The following is a 22,534-nucleotide window of genomic DNA, read 5'->3' on the forward strand; positions in this document are numbered from 1 at the left end:
ACCCTCATTCTCTATCGAATTTTTTGTGTGACTTAGGTTGATCAAGGAAATAATTCTAACTTGATTCTTCAATAAAATTAAGGCAACTTTCTTTATCTTAAATTGTGGTTGTTTTTGAACTAGTAGAAATAAAATTTTAGGGTTTAAACTTGTCTTTTAGAAATACTGTTTGATTGTTTGAATTTGGGTGTTAAATAAGTTTGTTTATGTCTAGATTATGTTTATTTGTTTGGTAATTGATTCATTAACGTATATTTGTTTGAAATATGTATGTTTGGTTATTGTAGGAGATAATGGACGGTCTAGAGGATGCACACCCTTTGTTATCGTTGGAGGATATCCTTGTTGTCCATGTTTTTCCTAGACTTAATCCAACAGGAAGATATTCAGCAGCGAATGTTTATAGGAGGTGGAGGAGAGTGATTCGGTTCGGGTTAGAGGAAACCAACCCTATTCTGGGCATGGAGCATATAATGGTTCTCCATGTTTTCTCTAAACTGAACTTTTTTGAGCAAAAAATTGCCTCTTTGGTCTGTCAAGATTGGAGGAGGATGATAGTTGACTGTGCATTTATCCCTTGGCGCCATTACAACCAAACCAATAGCTACCACACATGGGCTATTGATGATCTTGTCAACAATGAAGGGAAAGATTTCTGGGCTTATATCAATGAGGATTGGTCACCTTATTGTGATGGTTTCCCTCTGTTGTTTAGGGAGAACTAGGTTATAAGTTGGGGTTGGACAGGGTAGTTTTTGGTGCTTGTTAAGCTGTAGGGTAGTACTTATATTTTGGGTTGATTTGGATGTACATAGTGATGACATTGTGAAGTGTACCAGTTTTTGCTTTGAGCTAGGAAGTAATGTTGTTGTCAAAGGATAGTGTGACATTGTGAGGTTGTTTTTTATAACATTTTGTCACATCCTTGACAACTATTTTGGAAATTAATTGAAATGTTGATAAATTTCAATGAAATTTTCTTGATTACTTATTTGTTTTTTACTTTCCTTCATATTCGTAACTATACTGTACATTATTGTGAATGTTGTTCTTGTTTTGATCTTTGTTAAGTATGGATATGGATGTTTCACTATGCATAATGCTATACTATGATGTGAATACTTAGAGTTTTGCATTTAACATTTTTAAGTCAGAAATAAGATTATTATAATCAGGAATTAGGTATTATTAGCCAGGAATTAGCATGTTGTTTAGGGTAAAAATACCCCAGGTACGTGGCCCAATCTCATAGTGACACGTGGCCCAATAAGAACGCGACACGTGGCCCTATGAGAGTGTGACACGTGTCCACCTGACAGGGTGACACATGTCAGCTATCTTTAAATACACAATACAACATCAGAAAGAGAAAAAGGCCCTGATTACATCAGGCCCAAATCCCGAGAAACCCTTGAAAGCCGTAAAACGGCGCCCCCCATGACACGTGGCGACCCCTGATTGCGCAGCCAATCACGTCACGACATTCTAGGGTACAAACCCTAGAGGGGCACATGTTCCCACCCCTATAAATACCCCAATCATTTATGATGGGAGGGGTGGATTAGGACATAACATAAATATAGAGCATTAAAAAGCTCCAACTTCTCTCTACTTTCTCTCTCTCGCTCTTCCGATTTCCGATCACTAACTTGATCGTCGGAGGCGAATATTCCGATCACCGGAATATTCGTTGTTTTGCAGGTGTCCGAGTCTCATTGTCAGTAGAGCGCGACCAGTATCCGAGGAGTTCACAAAAAACCCCGAAACATTTGGCGCCGTCTGTGGGGATACTCGTCCGTTATGGCAATAGATGGTCAAACACCTAATACTAGTCCTCGTCCAGGCGAGGACGGATATGTAGAAGACATACGTACTACCATACATTCAAGCAATCCTTTGACTGCCTCATTTGAAGAGGCCGAACAACCTCTTGTTACCCCAGCTACCCTAATGGCCGAGCTGACTAAGCTCCGCAAAGAGTTGGCCGCTAACCAGCAAAAGGGGGGAAGAGGTGCTTCCAAGAAAACACACAACAAGACCAATGCAACTGATGCTGGTAATACCCCATTCCGTCGTCTACATGGAAGGTATCCCCGAGTCCCACGGACCAACCTCTCTAGCCTGTTGGCGAAAACACAGTCGGCTGGGGGGAGGGGCAGACAGCCGAAAAGAGTTGAGACTGAGCCGTCACAGCGTTTCAAAGACGCAAGGGATTACATTCGGCACAGGCAAAGGGAGAGGGCCGCATATTCTGACACGGCTTCTACCCCAACCATGCCGGATGAAGCCTCCAACCAATCTTTCTCTCAATACACCAACACGGCCGTCTCCAGCAGAAGTCAAGCCGCTCATACCATTACTCCCAGACCAATTCAACCATCACAATATCAGCCCCCTCAAGTACTCAATGGGTTGATACAGCCAACTCCCCAAGTCTTTGGGCAATATGGGTCGTATGGCCAGGTGTTCGGCCAGGCTCCCTACCTGGCTGGAACGTCCGCGCAGCCTCAGCCCATCGATTGGCAGATGCGTTTGTTGAATTTGGGAGATAAGCCGCCTCCGTTTTCGCAAGAGATACTAACGTCCCCTCAACCAGCAAAAGTGAAGAGTGTATTAGTGGGTGCCTATGATGGTACGGGCAACCCAGAAGAGCATATTACCTCGTACAGGAATTTGATGTACTTGCAAAGTGTAGATGATGCTACATGGTGCAGATGCTTCCCGGCCACTCTTAAGGGGGTGGCCCAGGATTGGTTTAACAGCCTTCCGGCCGGATGCATAAATTGCTTTACTACCCTCAGTTTGTTGTTCGTGGGAAATTTCTCATACAACATCCCACCAAGAAAGACAAGTCTCAACTTGGCAACAATTGTTCAAGGAAAGAATGAAGGACTACGCTCGTATGTCCAAAGATTTAACCAAGAAAAAGCCCAAATTCATAATCTTCCGGATGAAATGGCATACTCAGAATTTCTCCGGGGATTAAGGCATAATGGTTTTAAGTTCGATTTGGTAAGGAAAAAGATTTGGTCATACGCAGGTGTATTGCGGGAAGCCGAAGCCTATATTGAGGCCGCGGACTTTTGTTCGCTCACCAAATCAGAACAGCCGGCCAAGGGGGCTGAGAATAAGCAATCTTCTCAGCAAGACTCGGCCGGCCGAAAGAGAGAAGGAAACAAAAGAAAAGAAATCTGGGTGTCTGATGACAAGCAACCCAAGTCAAAGAAAAGCAAGACGTACGAGCCTCAGTATGAGTTCAACAAGGATGGCTACTCCATTTTGATGGAGATAAAAGACAAGTTTGAGTTTGAGAAGCCTCAGCCTTTGAGAGGCTCGGCCTAGTACAGAAACAAGAACAAGTATTGTCATTACCACAAGGATGTAGGTCATGACACGAACGATTGTATCAATAAATGATTGGGGTATTTATAGGGGTGGGAACATGTGCCCCTCTGGGGTTTGTACCCTAGAATGTCGTGACGTGATTGGCTGCGCAATCAGGGGTCGCCACGTGTCATGGGGGGCGCCGTTTTACGGCTTTCAAGGGTTTCTCGGGATTTGGGCCTGATGTAATCAGGGCCTTTTTCTCTTTCTGATGTATTGCGTATTTAAATATAGATGACATGTGTCACCCTGTCAGGTGGACACGTGTCACACTCTCATAGGGCCACGTGTCGCCTATGAGATTGGGCCACGTGTCACTATGAGATTGGGCCACGTACCTGGGGTATTTTTACCCTAAACACTTTTAATTGCTCGTTGGGTTAAATGATGATGATTAGAGAGTAAATCCTCTTGCTAAGGTTTGGGTAAAGAATGCTTGATTGATTATTGAGATTGATTTGGGAATTTAGGTTAATTAATTGTTTAGATTAAATTGATTAATGGAGGTTTGCGTAGATCCTCTTGCTAGGGTTAGATCCTCTTGCTAGGATTTGGGTAAAGCATATTGTTTAGTTTAATTGGAGAAGGAAGGAGTAATGTTTTTACCAAGTGAGTGTATTTGGGGGTAGGGATTCCCTTACTCTCCCCTCTACTCCCAAGTGTCTAACCCGCAAATAATAAACCTAAAAATCCATGAGTGTTAAAATATGGTTAGGGTCCTTCTTACCTTTGAAAATTAAAATCCTAGAATAATTAACACATTCAAACTAGATACATATACCATTGTACTAGTTTAACTTTCTTTATGTATATCTAACAACATATTTCATAATTAAAATTTATTTTAAATGTGTTACTTTAAAACTTAGAGTAAAAGATAGTACTCCCTCCGTTTATAAATATTTGTTTCATTTCTCTATGCCGAAGTTTTAGGAAAAATTGGAAAAAGTAATAAAATATGAAGGTGGTAGGCTTAGTAGATGGTGTTTTGAGGTTTTTCTAGTCCCTCGGGAGAGTTATGGCACTAAGTCTAGAATCGTCTGTTTGTACCTGCAAAATAATTGAGACTCCAGGTGGTAGGAGCTCCTCCTCCGACGATCAAATAAGTGAATGTATGAAAAGGTGCGAAAAAGGTAAAAGTAAGATCTTCTCGGATTCCGAGATCAAGTGTTTACTCTGATGTGAGTGAATTCAGGTGTATGAAATAAATGAACGTGTCCCAAAATTGAAGGAGATCTCCCTATTTATAGGGTCATTGGAACTTGTGCCCCTTAGGTCATTCTGACGTAATGGGCTGTGCCGCTTTGCGGCCTTCTCGAGAATTGGGTCCCGAAGGCCGCCATTTCCTTTGCTGATTAGGGAGGCCACGTGTCAGGATATAAGTGGCCCAAGTTGGACCTATCCTAGGTTGACACATGTCTCTTTCTGATTGGACCACGTGGCAGGGGTATTTTTACACAAAACAGATGGTAAATTGAAGAGGGAATCTAAAGGTAATAAAATATAATTCTATTGGGTGCCACTAGTTGAGAGAAATGAATTAAAAATTATAAAAGTTTTCCAAATAGAGAAATACAACAAATATTTAAAATAAAAAAAAAACCGAAAATGAAAAGTGGAGCAAGTATTTAAAAACGAATAGGGTATATAAAAAGAGAAAAAAGGTCATCAAATACTCAAACATGTCAAAATCCTAGACGGAGAGGATAACCTATAAGTTCACTAAAGGTTTTTATAAGGGTTCACACAATTGAACAAGGTTGAGGTCCAAAGTTCAGTCTGATCTCTAAGTCTTAAATTATCAAATTCTAAAAGACAGCCTTAGTTAAGATAGTTAACAGAAGAGTCAAGCATATAATGAGACAATAAGCCTTAAACACGAAATAAGAGCAATAGAATATACACAAGCACTTCAAGTCTTCAATTGCAAACACCCGGCCTCTCTTTTCTCCTTTTTATAGATGAAGATTAACAAATTACATTACAATTACATTATTTTTTTCGTTGGGTGAAGTGAAAAGGATATAACCAAAAGTTCACGGATCAACCGCCATAAAAATTGCCGATAATGCCCACCACCTTTCACATTCTGTTGCACGGTGATTTGCATCCAAAAAAAATTACACAAGCAATCGTGAAAACTCCACCTCATTTACTCCACAACAAATTTTCCTTCAAATGATTTACCCAGAGATTTTAACCCAATTCCAGAAATGAGGAGACTACTATCCAGTTATTCCGACTCATCCTCGTCAGGTAAAATAGGAGTAAGTAATGAGTATTTCACGCGAAGTGAGATTTTACCCTTTTCAACAACGAGTTTTGCACCAGAAACAACCCAATAGCCTGGAGTGTCTTGTGGTCCTCTTGTCATTTCTGTGGTGTCAACAAATCTCAGAAGTTTGGGTGCTTGAACTGGAACAGGAGGACCACCAGGATAAACAGCAGAATTGATATTCACATCAGCTGGCTGTGGCAGTGGTTTTGCCACAGTCGTGAAGTGTTGGCTAATTAAGGTTGATATGAGCCCTGACTTGCGGCCCAAACCTGGTGATCCATCCCACTCGGAGTTTTTTACCGGTGTGGCTCCCAGAACTGTGGAGAAACGGAGTCTAAGAAAGAGTACCTTTTTGAACCCATAATCACCAACTTGCAGCTGGGCTCCAGTTACAATTGAAAGATCTTCATCGGACTCAACCGGTGCTGTGCATACATGAGAAAAATTCTTCCATCCAACTTTCTCATAAAATCTCCGGTCATATTGTTCTTGCAAAAAATTTCCGGCAGAATCATCCTTCAATTGAAAAATCTTAGGAAGAGATGACAAATGCTGCAGGTGGATGGCCACACGATTGCTTTTCCTACCTTCAAGATAAAGCCGTAGGCCAGTCACGGGCCTCTTACCTACATCAACCTGCAACCAAATTCAGAAGCAAGACAAATTAAGATACACCTGCTTCCAAGGGAGCAAATTTAATAACACCTTGCTGAAGACTACAATTAAATAGTCCTGTTTTTAAGAGCATGTTTGCCAAGGCACATCTTTGACCATTAATATCTTTATTAAATATTACTAAACTAAAATTTAATAATTATTTAAAACACTCAGTGAGATAAATCATACAAGATCCCACACAATTATGTTTTATCTTATTTGTTGGATATAATTTGAAGATTCCCTCAAATTGTGAATAGTTGCAAGATTCGAAACAAGTATGAAGTATATAAGACAGAAACAGAGTCTTATAGAATGCTTATATACGAGTAGGGGTGCTTATCGAGCGAGTCGATCATGAGATGAGGGGTGCTCGACTCAACTCGAAAACTTTTTACATGTGCTCAACTCGTGCTCGCTAAAGTTTCGAGCAAATAAAACCTGATCGACTCGTGCTCGTTAAAGTTTCGAGTCGAGTCGAGTACCTCACGATCTGCTCATTAAAATTTTGGTCCTTCTATTATTATATGCCTTTATTTAGTTTTTGTTCAATTTATATTGTTTTCTTTATTATATATAGATATTATTAAACATTTACTTTCTTTTTTTATGATATAAATCAAAACTTAATAAGTGTCAAATTTGTTTAAAGATAGTAACTTTGTTTGCAAATTCTATGTTAATATTATAGAGTTGCTCACGAGCTTATCGAGTCGAGTTAGAACTTGCTCAACTCGTACTCGTTAACATCTCGAGTCAAGTCGAATTTAAGTCGAGCTAACTCGAGTCGAGTTTTGACCGAGTGTTGATCGAGTCGAGTTTTGACCGAGCGTTGATCGAGTCGAGTAAGAGTTGCTCGCGAGCTGCTCAACTCAATTAGCACCCCTCACTCTGGGTTTTGATAATCAATAATCAAAAACTAGATTCATTTGAACATAAAATCAACTTATTATAATTTTACTAATACACATTTAAAGATAGCAGTGGTCAAACTTGTTTTTTGGAGAATGAATAAGCAATTGATGCAAACAAAAAGGACGGGTGGAGTATAATATTAAATACTTAGTATCCTATCTTCTTAACATGAAATATTTGTTCGGTGCCTATTTGAATTGATGGTGAACCTCCAGTGATCCACAATTTATTTTAAGATCCTGTATCAAACTTGTTTGTTGATAAGTAAATTTTAGCTACCTCACCGGGTTTGTAAATGCAAAATTAAATAACCCTGATGGTTAAACAGTTATAACGCAAAGAATGTCTGCTTTCAAATCGCATAAAGATGAGGACTTAACGGTCAAGAAAAAATACCGGTGTGGTATTCACATAAAGCTTTGGGCCCATGAAACTGAACTGTAAAGAAGCATAGTTTTGTTGCCGGCGTTGAGGACCCAAGGGAAGTTCACTGAACACAGGTGCCCATGTTCTTGGTAGTTGAAATTCCAGAAATTGATGAAGCTCTTCAAGCGGTGGTTTGTCTGCAAAAATACCAAACAAATTAAAAAAACAAAAAAGACTTTAACAACTTCATGAGTGACTGATATGATAAGCCTTGGTCTGCCCATAGGCAAATGGCAACCAACACAAGGTTAGATAGGTTTCTAATGGTATAATTTAACTTGGATTAAGCAAAGCATGATCTTCAACTGACCACATAAATTAACTTAAAAGTCATTTTTCAGTTCCCGATGTATCTCGTAGAGAGCATACACGAAGAATTTTTTGAATCAAGCCAATAGCAAGGCAACCTTTTCTGAGAGCAAGCACTCCTCAATATATTAATTAGGGAGGGGGGAGTTCAACCAACAGCTGTAACAGAATTATACCTAGACCAACAGACTCCAACACAAATGCCCAAAAATAAGTGCAGGTATCTAGTACATCTTCCTTCCTGAACCACTTTTCCTTTTTCCTTTATGTGCGCGCAATTTACTCTATATTTTTTTTTTTTCTTTTTTTTGGGGAGGGGGGGGGGGGGGGGGGGGGGTGGGGGGGTGTTGAGAGGATTTATAGGGAAGGAAGGAGCTCAACTCTGAAATTACTTCCCCGCGCCTCCCTCCTATTTCAAAAGGTTTACTGCGTATATTGTCTCCTCAGGCATTAGACACCTTGAGTGATTAACCTAGTTCCTTTCAATTTATTGCATTTAAAATAGACAAATAGGAAAGCAAATAGCCATTTGGTGCACCAACTAGTTAACACCATCAAAGTTAAAAAACCAGCTAAATCACTTCCCAGGTAATGAAAAGCAAGAGTTGCCCACCTTGATCTGCTTAGATTAGGGCAGTGTTTCCCCTTGACTTAGCCTTGACAGAGCAATGATTGGGTTGGAAAATCATTATCATATTACTTCACATAACTCTATTTTGAACAAATCAACCAACAGCATTAAAGTGATAAGATCAAATGCTACATGAACTTACAGCGTAAGTAAAGATTTATTGCATGGCTTAAGAACCCACTTCCAGGGACACCATTCAATAGAGATGTGATCGGGATAAAGGACATGGAAATCACATCTGGCTCAGATTGTACAGTTTGTAACCACTCATGATGAGGAACATTCCTATTATCATTTCCTCCTCTCCTCTTGCAGATGGTAGTAATATCCTGGAACAAATGAAAAAGGTTGAAGAAAAGATAAATAGTGGATATTTTAAGATGTTCCAATATCAAAAAAAAAAAAAAAAAAAAAAAAAGTTCTAATATCAAAGAAACTTAGACCATAATACCAAGGCACATTGCACTACACAAATACCTCCTTGTGTGAATATGAACAAGAAGGACTCATATCAGCAAATCTCAGACGTTGTTCCCGAACATCAAACTGCGGAGATAAGATCAATCAGTTAGATAACTTTTTTCAAGCCAAATTATCACTTGGCTCAAATAATGGAAGAAACACATCAAAATGCAACCAAACACTAGAACATTTTATGATAGAGATTTAAACCTTTCCATCCTGAAAAATATGACCAGAGTTCATGTCGTACTGCCCATTTGCATCTAAAAACCTTTTGTCGGCTATCTCCTTTAACTTTTTCTGCACTTCAGCAGGTTGAAGGTGTGATGAATGCTGTTGCTTTACACATACAACATCCTTTCCTCCCATCTTTACCCCAACAATAATGTGTGTCCCAAATATTTCAATGAACCTGAAGTAGTTCAGAAGCACAAGTCAAAGGCTGATATCATGGAGTAGCAGAACACATCATGAATAATATCAGACTTATACCAAGGAATGATTTTTAAAAAATCCTGCATAATCTAATGAAATCATATAAGCCCTCCAACCCAAAAATAGATGTTACCAATTAAAAGGCCTTCATAAGATAAGGCCTTGATGAAAGCACGCCATGGGGGAAAAAAACAGCTTAATGTAGCCACTGTATTTAAACTAACATCTATAAACAAGATATTGTCAAGTAGAAAATCTATAAACAAGATATTGTCAAGTAGAAAAAGGAATAACAACTCTAGAGAGAGATCTGTTTGGGACACTGTTTCAAACCTTTTGGCTTTCTAATGAATTGGAAAATGAAGGGTTGAACGTATCTCTTCGATTCATATAAGTTAAGGTAAGGTAACCTCCAAATAATTCAAATCGAAGCAATAGATATCCAACAGGGGCCAATGTGATCATTGAATAAAAACCTCCAATACCCTTTTCAGATATCAAATCATGGAATAAAAATCACTTTCAAGATGCCTTGATAGTGACATGGCTTACACAAGACTCAAATATCTTAATAAGTGGAGGGCAGAATTCACTTCGATATTAACTTTCATCATTTAAAAGAAAAGATGAGCAAGCAAATGCTGTTTTTAATTTAATTAAACCTACATAGCTTACTAAAAACCTTTTATCAGAAAGCATAGCAAATGCCTTTTTTGAGACTAGTCAGCAGTGACAAGTCACTAAATATAGTAGAAAAGTGTTCTTGATTAAACAATTAACTCAAAGCTTCATCCTCCCATTAATCCAAAATCATGGGCATTTAATCATTACACCAAATAAGCTTGCTTTAGTATGACTAATAATGACAAAACCATGCTCAAAAAGGACAGTGCACTTGCAAACGGTGGTCAAAACAGACTTTTGTCCTGTTTTTTTATTCACCTTTGATAAAGAAAATAAGGGGTTTTCTACAACATACCCACTGGGGTTTATCATAAAGCATCGTTGTACCCTAGATTTATTAGAAGCCTCTATGGTACCCTTATGAATTTAAAAGTGTAATTTTGAGCCCCACTGGGATATCACTCTGTTGATTAATTTCATTTGTAAATGTCTTGCAATTTTCCATATCTGGGAACAAAACAATAAAACTAGAAAGGTTTCTTGTGTAGGTTGGGAAAATGAGTTTAGATAAGAAGTGAGAACTGAGTTTCTCCCACTTTAAACAAGGAGTTTAGCATAATTAAGTGAAATTTATTTCATAAAATGAGACTCGGTAACAAAATTTATTACTAGAGAGAGACACTTTTACACTCACAAGGATAATAGACTTTTAGAGAAATATACAAGGGTACACCTTAGAAGAACCCATATATCAAACTATCAAAGGGTTGATATTTTATATAGGTACATCCCCACTAATATAATCATACAACTTCACATTAAGGCTAAATAATACTTCGTATAATTCAAAAGCTAGTTTACATGTATAGGCCATATGGTTATTGGTAATAAATGATAATCACGAAAAAAGAAAATTTAAATTGAATTTTGCAAAGAAAGTACCATGCTAATGTCCATGATCATGCAATTTGTCCCAAAATGAGTTTATCTTACAAAAAATCTGTAACCCTCAATATCACCCCTGTAGATAGTAATGAATTTTTATGAAGAAAAACTAAATGCACCATGGCCATTGTCATATATATCCACCGAACAAATCTCAAGTTCAATATCAAGCTAACAATAAATTTCAATTGAAGTATTATTACGTGAGAAGGATGCACCTATCAAACTAGAGATGATAGCATAATAAATGAACATGACTTTACCTTGCCAGTGCAGCAGGCTCCCATGACGAGGGGACAGCTTGTTTAACATGGTCACGCAATACTAACTGACTTTTCTCTAAAGCAACAGTATACAGGGTAATGAAAACCCCATCAAAAGCCAATGTTTTTGTGTAGGCTGCATCCTTTTGCCAGCATCCCGAAAAGTCAAACATAGAATTGAAGAGGCCAGAGGGTATTTTACCGGTTAATGATATCTCTTGGTTGAACTGTTCAGACATCTGCCAAGGTAACCCGGAAATATGAAAAATCTAAACACGGCCATAATATACATAGCAAGTCATACTTTTTTTCTAGCACACAAAATGGAGGGGAGGGGAGGGGAGGGGAGGAGAAACAAATCATCCATAAAGATATAATAACTGGTCAGCATACATATCAACAGGCAATGATGCTACACATTGGCAACCAAAAATGATTAAATATTTAGATAGAAAAACAATTGACATTTGATGGCCTTATTAAGAGTATCTGAAAACTTCAGCCTCTAAACACAAGTCCCTATGTTTAGGATCAATAAATGTATCAACTGACTTTTTTTTTCCTCTTGTATGCTATAAGGTCTCCAATCTCATTCTTCTCAACCAGTTTCTTTAGCACTGTTTGAACCTAAATACCATAGAAACAATATTGGGAAGCACTTATTTCTGAAATGACAGGTATACGTTCAGAGTTTCTGAATTGAAAAGGAAAGTTTGAAGATGATAAGCATGCTTCTTCAATACATCTAATACAAATAATACTCCCCACATGCAAACAGAAGGGGAATTCAATTTGAAGTACTCCATTGCACACCTACCTTATTTTGAAGCAATTACTTCAATGTGAATCACACGAGATGTTAGAATAGAAGCCTTAAGTAAAATGTGTGATCAATAAATGTCTTAACATTGTAGCTTGTGTGGGTTCTTTAGAATTTTCTGTCACAATTGAAGGGATCATTTGGTTCGTTAAATAGGAATGGATTGGTATGGAGTCTCATACTAAGGGAGCAAGGATTCTACATTCCTTATTAATCTGAAGTTGTTTGGTGTATAAGTTCAAAGGTTTCAAAATCTCATTAAATAAATGCACTTAGAATCTTAGGGGTTGAGGTGGGTATGAGATTCCAGGAGGATGGGGTAGAATTAAAACCCTCTTGGTAGAAGTTTCATAGCTAAAATGACTAATCAAACAATAAAATGAATAGACTGGACATAACTCCATTCAATGCATTCAAAAAGGTCCAACCAAACAACCCCTAATATTTCCTCCATTCTTATTTAGTTGACCCATTTTGACATTTAACACTTCTTAAACTCTAATTTGACTAAATTTGTGATTTATAGTTATGATAAAATAAAGCTAGGCGGGACTTTGTTAAAACGGTCTCGATTATATATTCATATTATCTACTTATTATTATATTTACTAGTTGATAATTAGAGATATTTATAAATGATGGTTGTGCATTAGCAAACTTGATAAAAGAATTGAGTTGACTAAAAAAGAATCGAGTAGGTATGTGTAGACACCCATTTGTGTCTCTCCAAAACCAAACCCAGTAATGAATACCTTTTACGTCGAATGATAATCGAATAAAGTGAAAATGTGAAAGGTCAGGTGTTGCGGTTAGTTTTTATTAAAAATTCTTTCTTTCTGTTTTCGAAAAACAACTCTATTTTATGAAAATAGCCAATCCAATTTAGTTTGGTCCACGACAAGGGTCCAATAATAGTGTACTTGGATGGGGCTTGCAAAGAGCTTTCCAACGATATATTATAAGCCCAATTCCGATGAATAATGAGGAAGTTATGGCCAAAATACTAAACTGAGCCCGGTTTGATCTTTACACGCGGCCCGATGATCTAGGAGAGGGCCCAATGTTAATTATTATTCCTAAAGTTATTAGACTTAATTATAGTCTTCTAGAATTCTCTAGAAGGTTCTCTTAAGTCCTAATAAAATTAGAATTAATAATTATATTTTGATAAGTTTTACTTGGAATAAAATATTATTTTATGAAAAATACGATTTCAGTTTTCATACGGATTTTACGAGTCAATTTTGATTGATAAGTGGATTCCATGTATGAGAGCACGTAGGAATTCAGGCTGTCGCCCTGTCGCCAAGCGACAAGTTGGTTTTGCGGCGACAGCGTGGAGTTTTATTCCTTATCAAATTCTACCTATTTCCGGACTGTTTTCTTATAAATAGGGTCCTGAACCTCCGTTTTTATTCATCTACAATCTACAATCTACGATCTACAATCAACAATCAATCTATTCTCTAAATTCTCTCTAAGCTCTCATCTCTCTAGCTTTTCACAAACACAATTCCGCACACAAGATGTAGAAGCACCTAACCAAGTTCGAAGTTGCCTTCGCCCTAAACGTGAAAGGTTATAATTTCTGAGGGTTTGGTCCCAAATCCAGTCTAAACTTTTTAATCTTTATTTAATTTAATTGTTTGATTTTATACTTTTCCTTAAAGTTACTAACGTGTGTGTTTTGTTATTAGAAAGAGATACGAGGCATCCAAGTACTTTAATTGTTTCATTGATATTATGATATAGAAATCATGTTTAGGTTCCTATTATGATTCCTAATATCATGTTTAAGGAAAAGGTTATAATATCAAATATGCTTGTTATGATTCATGTGATGCCTTTTATTGTCTTTCCTAATATCATGTTAGTATCATGTTAGGGCTAAAGCTTTGATCTTTAATGCTAGTGACATGCTAGGGTTTGTTATTAATCTTGTTAGTATCATGCCTAGGATCTTGCTATTATATTTAAGCTTTATTATTAACATAATTATAATTGTTATTATAATTATTATGTTGCTTGATGTTATATATTATTGTTGTTGCTTGATCACACCTTTTATGCATGTTTAAAGGAAATTGGTACTTGTATTCACGCTTAATAAGATAATTAATAATCTTGTTTAGGGCTAATATGATTATAATTCAAGTGATCGCCAATAATAGTTTTGCTTGTGCATTTAATCAACCAACATAGATAAACAGGTTTAGGGTAAACATAATGATTGCATGTTAGTCAGAAAGCGCACATGAATACAAGTAGAATAAAGTAGAGGCCTATTTTATAGGGCGAGTTCTTTCTTTTGTAAATTGGATTCGTACCCTCATCCCCGAACCCTATTTGGTTCAAGACCTTTTGGAGTTGACGATCTCATGGATCGTTAAGGGGTGTAACCTTCATCCTGTGAACGGTTTACAAGTTCCTAAAACTTGTTGGCGACTCTTTTGCTCTATCTTCCTTCCCTTTGGACGCCACCATGCTTAAATGTATGATCACAGTGGGGCTCAACTTTAGGTAATGCTTGAAATATTCCCTACAGTTTGGCGACTTCGCTGGAGAAGATTTCTATTTTAATTCCTGAAATTTATTTCGGCAATAATTTAGAATGAGTGGATGAGACTCGAAAAGTTCTAAGTATTTCATGTGCGTAATTTTGATTAGCATTATTGTCATATGCATAAAAAAAGATCCTCATTGGATAGACCATCCGAAATGAGTCAAAAATATAGGATTTTTACACGTAGGAAACTTGTATCTTTCACAACTAGAATTGAAATAATACTGCGAAATCTGGAAAATTCTAAGAACGTAAATACGTGCTGAGGCATGTAGGAACTAGCGTCTAGAAAACAGTGTTGCCTGTAAAGTGTTTCTGTCGCCTGGCGATAGGGGTACTTTTGCGGCGACAGTCCCTGTAGTCTAGCGCCAAGTTCTTCCAATAGCGAGCCAGAACTCTGCCTTCTTGTTTTAACCATTTCTAGCACTGTTGGCTCGATTCTACTTCCTGATTGAGTTTTTCTCTCTTTTCTGAAACCCATGTGTTCTACATATGGACATAACCCTCTGGGGGTTCACGCTCCATCTACCCACGCTCCATCTACCCAATCGAACGCTCCTGGTAACGACGGGTACATCCGAGTTTGTGAATCCACCAAACCGTGGAAGCAAGTTCTTAACTTGCGGGGGCCCATCCATACGCGCCAACCCTTCCAAAGGTAAGGCTTCCGCGCGGTGCATCCGGACTCATAACCATGAATACCTTTTGCGTCGAATGATAATCGAATAAAGTGAAAATGTGAAAGGCCAGGTGTTGCAGTTAGTTTTTATTAAAAATTCTTTCTTTCTGTTTTCGAAAAACAACTCTATTTTATGAAAGTAGCCGGTCCAATTTAGTTTGGTCCACGACAAGGGTCCAATAATAGTGTAGTTGGATGGGGCTTGCAAAGAGTTTTTCAACGATATATTATAAGCCCAATTCCAATGAATAATGAGGAAGTTATGGCCAAAATACTAAACTGGACCCGGTTTGATCTTTACATGCGGCCCGATGATCTAGGGGAGGGCCCAATGTTAATTATTATTCCTAAAGTTATTAGAATTAATTATAGTCTTCTAGAATTCTCTAGAAGGTTCTCTTAAGTCCTAATAAAATTAGAATTAATAATTATATTTTGATAAGTTTTACTTAGAATAAAATATTATTTTATGAAAAATACGATTTCAGTTTTCATACGGACTTTACGAGTCAATATTGATTGATAAGTGGACTCCGTGTTTGAAAGCGCGTAGGAATTCAGGCTGTCGCCAAACGCCTTGTCGCCACGCGACAAGCCTTGTCGCCACGCGACAGAGCTTGTCGCCAAGCGACAAGTTGGTTTTGCGGCGACAGCGTGGAGTTTTATTCCTTATCAAATTCTACCTATTTTCGGATTGTTTTCTTATAAATAGGGTCCTGAACCTCCGTTTTTATTCATCTACAATCTACAATCTACAATCTACAATTAACAATCAATCTATTCTCTAAATTCTCTCTAAGCTCTCATCTCTCTAGCTTTTCACAAACACAATTCCGCATACACAAGATCTAGAAGCACCTAACCAAGTTCGAAGTTGTCTTCGCCCTAAACGTGAAAGGTTATAATTTCTGAGGGTTTGGTCCCAAATCCAGTCTAAACTTTTTAATCTTTATTTAATTTAATTGTTTGATTTTATACTTTTCCTTGAAGTTACTAACGTGTGTGTTTTGTTATTAAAAAGAGATACGAGGCATCCAAGTAAGTACTTTAATTGTTTCATTGATATTATGATATAGAAATCATGTTTAGGTTCTATTTTGATTCCTAATATCATGTTTCGGGAAAAGGTTATAATATCAAATATGCTTGTTATGATTCCTGTGATGCCTTTTATTGTCTTTTCTAATATCATGTTAGTATCATGTTAGGGCTAAAACTTTGATCTTTAATGCTAGTGACATGCTAGGGTTTGTTATTAATCTTGTTAGTATAATGCCTAGAATCTTGCTATTATATTTAAGCTTTATTATTAACATGATTATAATTGTTATTATAATTATTATGTTGCTTGATGTTATATATTATTGTTGTTGCTTGATCACACCTTTTATGCATGTTCAAAGGGAATTGAAACTTGTAATCACGCTTAATAAGATAATTAATAATCTTGTTTAGGGCTAATATGATTATAATTCAAGTAATCGCCAATAATAGTTTTGTTTGTGCATTTAATCAACCAACATAGATAAACAAGTTTAGGGTAAACCTAATGATTGCATGTTAGTCAGAAAGCGCACATGAGTACGAGTAGAATAATGTAGAGGCCTATTTTATAGGGCAAGTTCTTTCTTTTGTAAATTGGATTCGTACCCTCATCCCCGAACCCTATTTGGTTCAAGACCTTTTGGAGTTGACGATCTTGTGGATCGTTAAGGGGTGTAACCTTCATCCTGTGAACGGTTTACAAGTTCCTAAAACTGGTTGGCGACTCTTTTGCTCTATCTTCCTTCCCTTTGGACGTCACCATGCTTAAGTGTATGATCACAGTGGGGCTCAACTTTGGATAATACTTGAAATATTCCCTACATTATGTTATTAGGTTTGAACATTATGTATTATTTTTCAATAAAATGTTTATTTGAAGCTCCAATATAGTTATACATCCTTGTTTGAGAGATAAACATATTTATTATAGCATGTGTTTCATGTTTGTTTGAGCAATGCTAATCAAAATGAAATAACTAAATACAATACTAAGAATTACAATGAGTTGCAAAAAGCAAATATTATTCATTTATGAGAAACAAAGCGAACATGAACCTCATGTATCTCAAAATCAGTGTTTGAAGAAAAGGCGTTGCGGCACAAGGGGTCATGTGCATTTTGTGGTCTAGGCGAGGGGATTTTGATGAGGCGCAACTAAGGCTCATGTATAAAAAATCACAAGGTGCGCTAAACTGATAAGGGTTATGCATTGCCTAGGTGCGCCTCTTTGAAGTGAGGCGCACGATATAAACAGTTAAGAAAATTTGGCAAATATTTGCTTCAGGCGCGCCTCATGTGCTCCTCGGGGCGCTTTTGCACCTCGCCTTAATGAAAACGCCTCGGCCAAGCCAAAAGAAAGCGCCTACCCCCTATTGCCTTGCGCCTCATGCGCGCCTTTTAAAACCCTGGCTAAGGCACATGGGCGATTTGGAGGCCACTAAGGCGCACCAAGGCACAAAGGCTCACAATAGTTTTATTATCTTGCTCATTATATGCGTCTCACTTCAACATACCACACCGGTCACGCCTTAGGCACAGGGAACTTTGAAACACCTTGGTGTACTTAAAGCTTTTTTATAACCGGCTCAAAGTGAAAGCAAAATAGTTGTCCAAGATTTCAGCAGCATACATGGACACTATCTTTTTTGGCGAGAAGGGGGCAAGGGTTGTACAACAAAAATAAAGATAATATAAGTCTCATTTTTCACAAGAATTTAGGGTTGTGCAAAGCTAGCTTCGTTTAATCTTTGTTTCCAAGGTGCACTTATTTCAACCATAAATGTACATTTATATGTGGTAAACTCCTTCACAAGTTAATCATAATATTTGGTTCTGTTCAATTAAGGTATATATACTACAAACCAAGGTCATGAAAATATCAAAGTAAAGAACCTGTCGTAATCAAATCCCAATAGCACCATCAAGTAGCAGTAGAAACCAGTTTAGTCCTGTGTGTTTCACGAGTTAATAGATATTATTTGTTTAAAATAGTTGTCAATATTCTTTATTCGAAAAAGTAATCATAATCTCATTAATTAATTTTAAAACAATTACTATATTTTTTGTCTTAGAACTTGGGAGGAAAAAAATATAAGAAAAAAAAAAAAAATGATGATGTCAAAAATAGTTTTGGCAGGAGAAATTTTCATACGAAGTTGACATGTGTCCTTTAATGTTGTACAACATATTTTGTTTTAGTAATAGTAATAGAATAGATTGGATTAGGAAGATTATGGTCTGTTAGAGATACATAAGTTTGATGTATCCAACACCAATCAAGGAAATCATTCTACATCAGTACATCCCCTTTCAATTTCCAGCTTTTTTCCACTGTTTTTTGCATTAGCAGGGAAAGAAGATGGAAGTGGTGTCTAAGAAGAGATATGAGTTGAATGAATTAAGAAAACACTCAGACAATTAGACGCATATTTCTACAGAATTTAAAAAAAAAAAAAAAAAAAAAAAAAAAAAAAAAGTGTCATCAACTCAATGCCTGCAAAATATAAAAGATCTTACATGAACATCAATTTGAGCCATCATTAGTGCTACTAAAGTAGAGTCGGTGTTTTTGTAAAAATATCCTACTCTTAGAAATTGACAACATGAATCCCATCATGTAAGGCAACTCGACTAGCTGTAAGGAAGCATTATCGAGGAATTTCTTATTTTGGTAGGAGCTGCCCATAGGTGAGAGAGGGGCCGAGGGTACAATGAACATAGTCCTTTTAGGAAGTGGCTGACTGGCTAGACAATAGACGCATTCGCTATAGCTTAAGCAATACAGCAGCCACCTTTCATGCAGATCATCATGTGGTTACCGGTTGATGGAAAAAACAAAGCAAAAAATTTTAAATGAGCACAAAATGTAAATATATGAAATGTTCTTCTGCTGGAGAAAGACGGAGCCGGCAGCTAATATTCAACTCTCATCTTTATGTCTTTAAATGAGGGGATTTTTTCGTGAACCAGCTTATCCTTGGATTCTTTTAACATCGAGTAACTTCATAATCTTAGCAGTCGATCTAATATTTAGTTAAGTCTTTGATCTCAATGTTGGCTGCTAACTGATTATTTTCCTTCGCTATACTTAATGGGTAATATTTGGCCATACTACATCTCATGAATCTCATCCAAAAGAATATATATATATATATATATATATATATATATATATATATATATATATATATATATTTGGCCATACTACAATGACAGTCAAGTATTGTAGGAAAAACTTCCTGGTAAAACATGTGGTAGCAATTCTACAAACAAACACACTCTTAAACTACCACAGACATGAAAAGTATAATCCTCGTTATTATGTTAATTAGATTCATGCATAATGAGAACTAGCCCTTCTTATTCTCATGAGTAATGTTCCTGTAATTGAGATATTTATATAAAAACACCAATTCGAGTGTAGTAGCTCTAATGAAAATGTTTTTTAATAGAAATTGGTAATAACATATCGCAAGCACAACTGTCATGAATATAATCATAAGTACATTGTACTACAGATTTCTGCTTTGGTGCAAAACTAAAGCATGTGTTCGTTCTTAAACTCCTATACTATCCTGACAGCAGTCGAAATAAAGGAAATAATGAGATTTCAAGGACAAGGAAAAAGCTTCACTAAGTTACTAGTTCTTGTTCACTTTCACAATTTCACCAGATTCCTCCATCATTACCCATATTTAAACTTCGCCACAAGGTAGCGCAACTGCACAGATAACAAATTTCAAACCAATCCTAAGAATCCATACACTAGAAAGTCATAAATAATGAAAATTAATAAGGTTTACATATGAATTAAATTCCAGTAGAAATTAAATTATACTTGGCCGACGTTTTCACTTCCAGTGTTCTATTGGAATATACCTACTGAGAAAGTGTCACTACTTCTTATAAAACCAAATAATGGCAAGCGAGCAACAAAACAAGCTCAATCACTTTGAAGCAGGCAAATCAAAGAAAAACAATAAAATTAGCAGCAGTACCTGTTGAAAAGATAGAACATCAGACCTGAACCTCGTTCGTTCGCCTTTATCACATTTTATAGAATTAGGTACATTAGGTACACTAATTCCACCGGGAAAAGCAATTTCTTGACAATGATCTTCATCAATTACAATCAAATGAGAATCCAAAGTATCTCCTTTACAAAATTTAAGCCGAAGATCGGCCGAAATATCATATCCACGACCAATCGATCCAATCGCCACTTCAGCTGCTTTCGCAGCCGATAATTTCAATGCCATTTACACCAACATCACTCAAAAATCACTCCAATTTCATGCAAAAAAATAAAATAATTTAACAACTTCTTGAAGTTCAAACTTGAACCTTTCAAATGAATTTCAATACTCAAACCCTATGTAATATAGCCAAAAGTTGAGGATTGAGGCGGTAATACTGCGAAAATCTAAGCTCGAATATGAATTGGGGAAAACGATAGAGGAGTAAAATTAGGGATTTGTAGGAGAATAGAGACAATAAAGCTCGAATCCTGAGAATGGCGAAAAAGGAGAGAGAAAGATAAGAAACCCTAAATTAGAAATTAAGCAGGAAGAAAAAATGGGATGAGAAAGGAAGAGGCTGCTAACTGCTGCATAGTAGGTAATTGATGTGTTTCACCAAAGATTACAAAGAGTTGGTGTTGTTTTCTTTACTTGGGTTTTTTATTGATTTTTTGGGGGAAGAGTGAGAAAAGGGGAATAGATTGGTCAAATCTTGGAATGGTCAAATCTAGGATCAAGGATGAAAATATTGAAAAAACATGAATATTACGAGTTTTGATTTATTTCTTTCTAAAGATACCGGAGAATGCTAAATGTCGCCCTCGAATCTCTAGCTAACGTCCGTATAGATAATTTTAAATTTCGTTCTTACCCTTGTTATAAAAATAAAAAATATAAAAAAAAAAAAATTTACCTCAACTTATCACTTTTACCATCCACAAAAATTTGATAATAATAATAATAATAGCAACAAAGCTAACAAAATAAGAACAACTATAATGTTCTTCTAAAAAGAAAAAGAACAACTATAATGTTCTTTAAAAAAAAAACAAAAAAAAAACTATAATAATAATAATAAGTAACAATAACTATTATTTTGTATAATAATAATAATAACAACAACACAACAATAATAACAAAAATAATAAAAACAACAACAACAATAACAACATTATAAGCTTTTATAGGATCTTTTAGCAAATAGGAATCATTGGACAAGATCTCTACCAATCTATCCTTCACAAAATTAGAACATTGAGCACCAAATTGACCATGTCCATCAAACACCCCAAAGAAATGAATATTCGAATTGCCACACAATTGTGTCCTAAATCCTAATGTAGTAACAATCTTGATTTTCTTTTTCAGGTCGTTGCGTAAGGACTGAATACTCCAAACAGAAATTGTATGAAGGCACAGAGATAGATTCTAATGTTCTCTCAGCAAAATTCGGCATTCTTTGGACCCTAAATTGACCATATGTTGGGTTTCGTGATGTCGGACATTACGCGGAACTAAAATTCATCCCATAACCCGCACACAAATTAAAGCAACTAAAACATGCATATTAATCAACAATATAATTAACAACATAATTAATTAACGAGATAGAGAATGACGGATTTACCCTTGACGCGTGTTTCGCTCAACTTGAGCTCTTACTTGAAACTTACAGAGCTTCGCACTTGTGATAGCCTCCAACGGCTCACACCCTCAAGACCGACTCGTACGGCCCCTACCCCGGAGCTTAGCCGGGGCTAGACTAAAAACTTAGAGTATTAAGAGCGAAAGTGTTCTCACTTGTGGAGATCCTTTCAAGCTCAAAACTCAAAGTGAATTTCCCAATTCCTAATGATGGGTATATATAGGCAAATCCCCTTAAGAATTCCAATCTCTCATCAATGTGGGAGAGTTGGTAAGATGCCGTTTTCAATTTAATTTTAAATCAAAAATAAAATCAAAAAACAAAACAATCAACAAGTGTCACATTGTGACTAAGGGAGTAGGTGAGGACCACATGGCCTCCTTTCTCCCCAAGCCTTTCCACATAAAACTGGCGCCCACACATGCGGCAAACAGC

The 22,534-nt window shown here is 36.7% G+C and overlaps 1 protein-coding gene across 1 annotated transcript; it reads right to left on the bottom strand.

The window, feature by feature from the left end:
• Positions 1-5,303: 5,303 nt before the first annotated feature.
• On the bottom strand, positions 5,304-21,087 carry LOC145562416 (MACPF domain-containing protein At4g24290-like). Its single transcript, XM_081622690.1, has 7 exons — positions 20,434-21,087; positions 11,330-11,568; positions 9,273-9,474; positions 9,078-9,146; positions 8,743-8,929; positions 7,631-7,797; positions 5,304-6,298 (listed from the first exon to the last, which is right to left on the bottom strand). Exons 1-7 carry the CDS (start codon positions 20,692-20,694, stop codon positions 5,618-5,620), a joined length of 1,806 nt encoding a protein of 601 aa, XP_081478816.1. The 5' UTR covers positions 20,695-21,087; the 3' UTR covers positions 5,304-5,617.
• Positions 21,088-22,534: the final 1,447 nt, after the last annotated feature.

This window comes from Chenopodium album, chromosome 10 (assembly GCF_948465745.1).
Source record: "Chenopodium album chromosome 10, dcCheAlbu1.1, whole genome shotgun sequence".
In the NCBI taxonomy this organism is placed as follows: Eukaryota; Viridiplantae; Streptophyta; class Magnoliopsida; order Caryophyllales; family Amaranthaceae; genus Chenopodium; species Chenopodium album.

Coding starts and splice junctions, on each gene's coding strand:
- LOC145562416 (XM_081622690.1), bottom strand. CDS start 20,694: ATGGCATTGAAATTATCGGCTGCGAAAGCAGCTGAAGTGGCGATTGGA. Junction 8,930..9,077: donor GTTCATATTCACACAAGGAG/GTATTTGTGTAG, acceptor CATTTGTTCCAG/GATATTACTACCATCTGCAA. Junction 6,299..7,630: donor TTTATGTGAATACCACACCG/GTATTTTTTCTT, acceptor ATTTGGTTGCAG/GTTGATGTAGGTAAGAGGCC.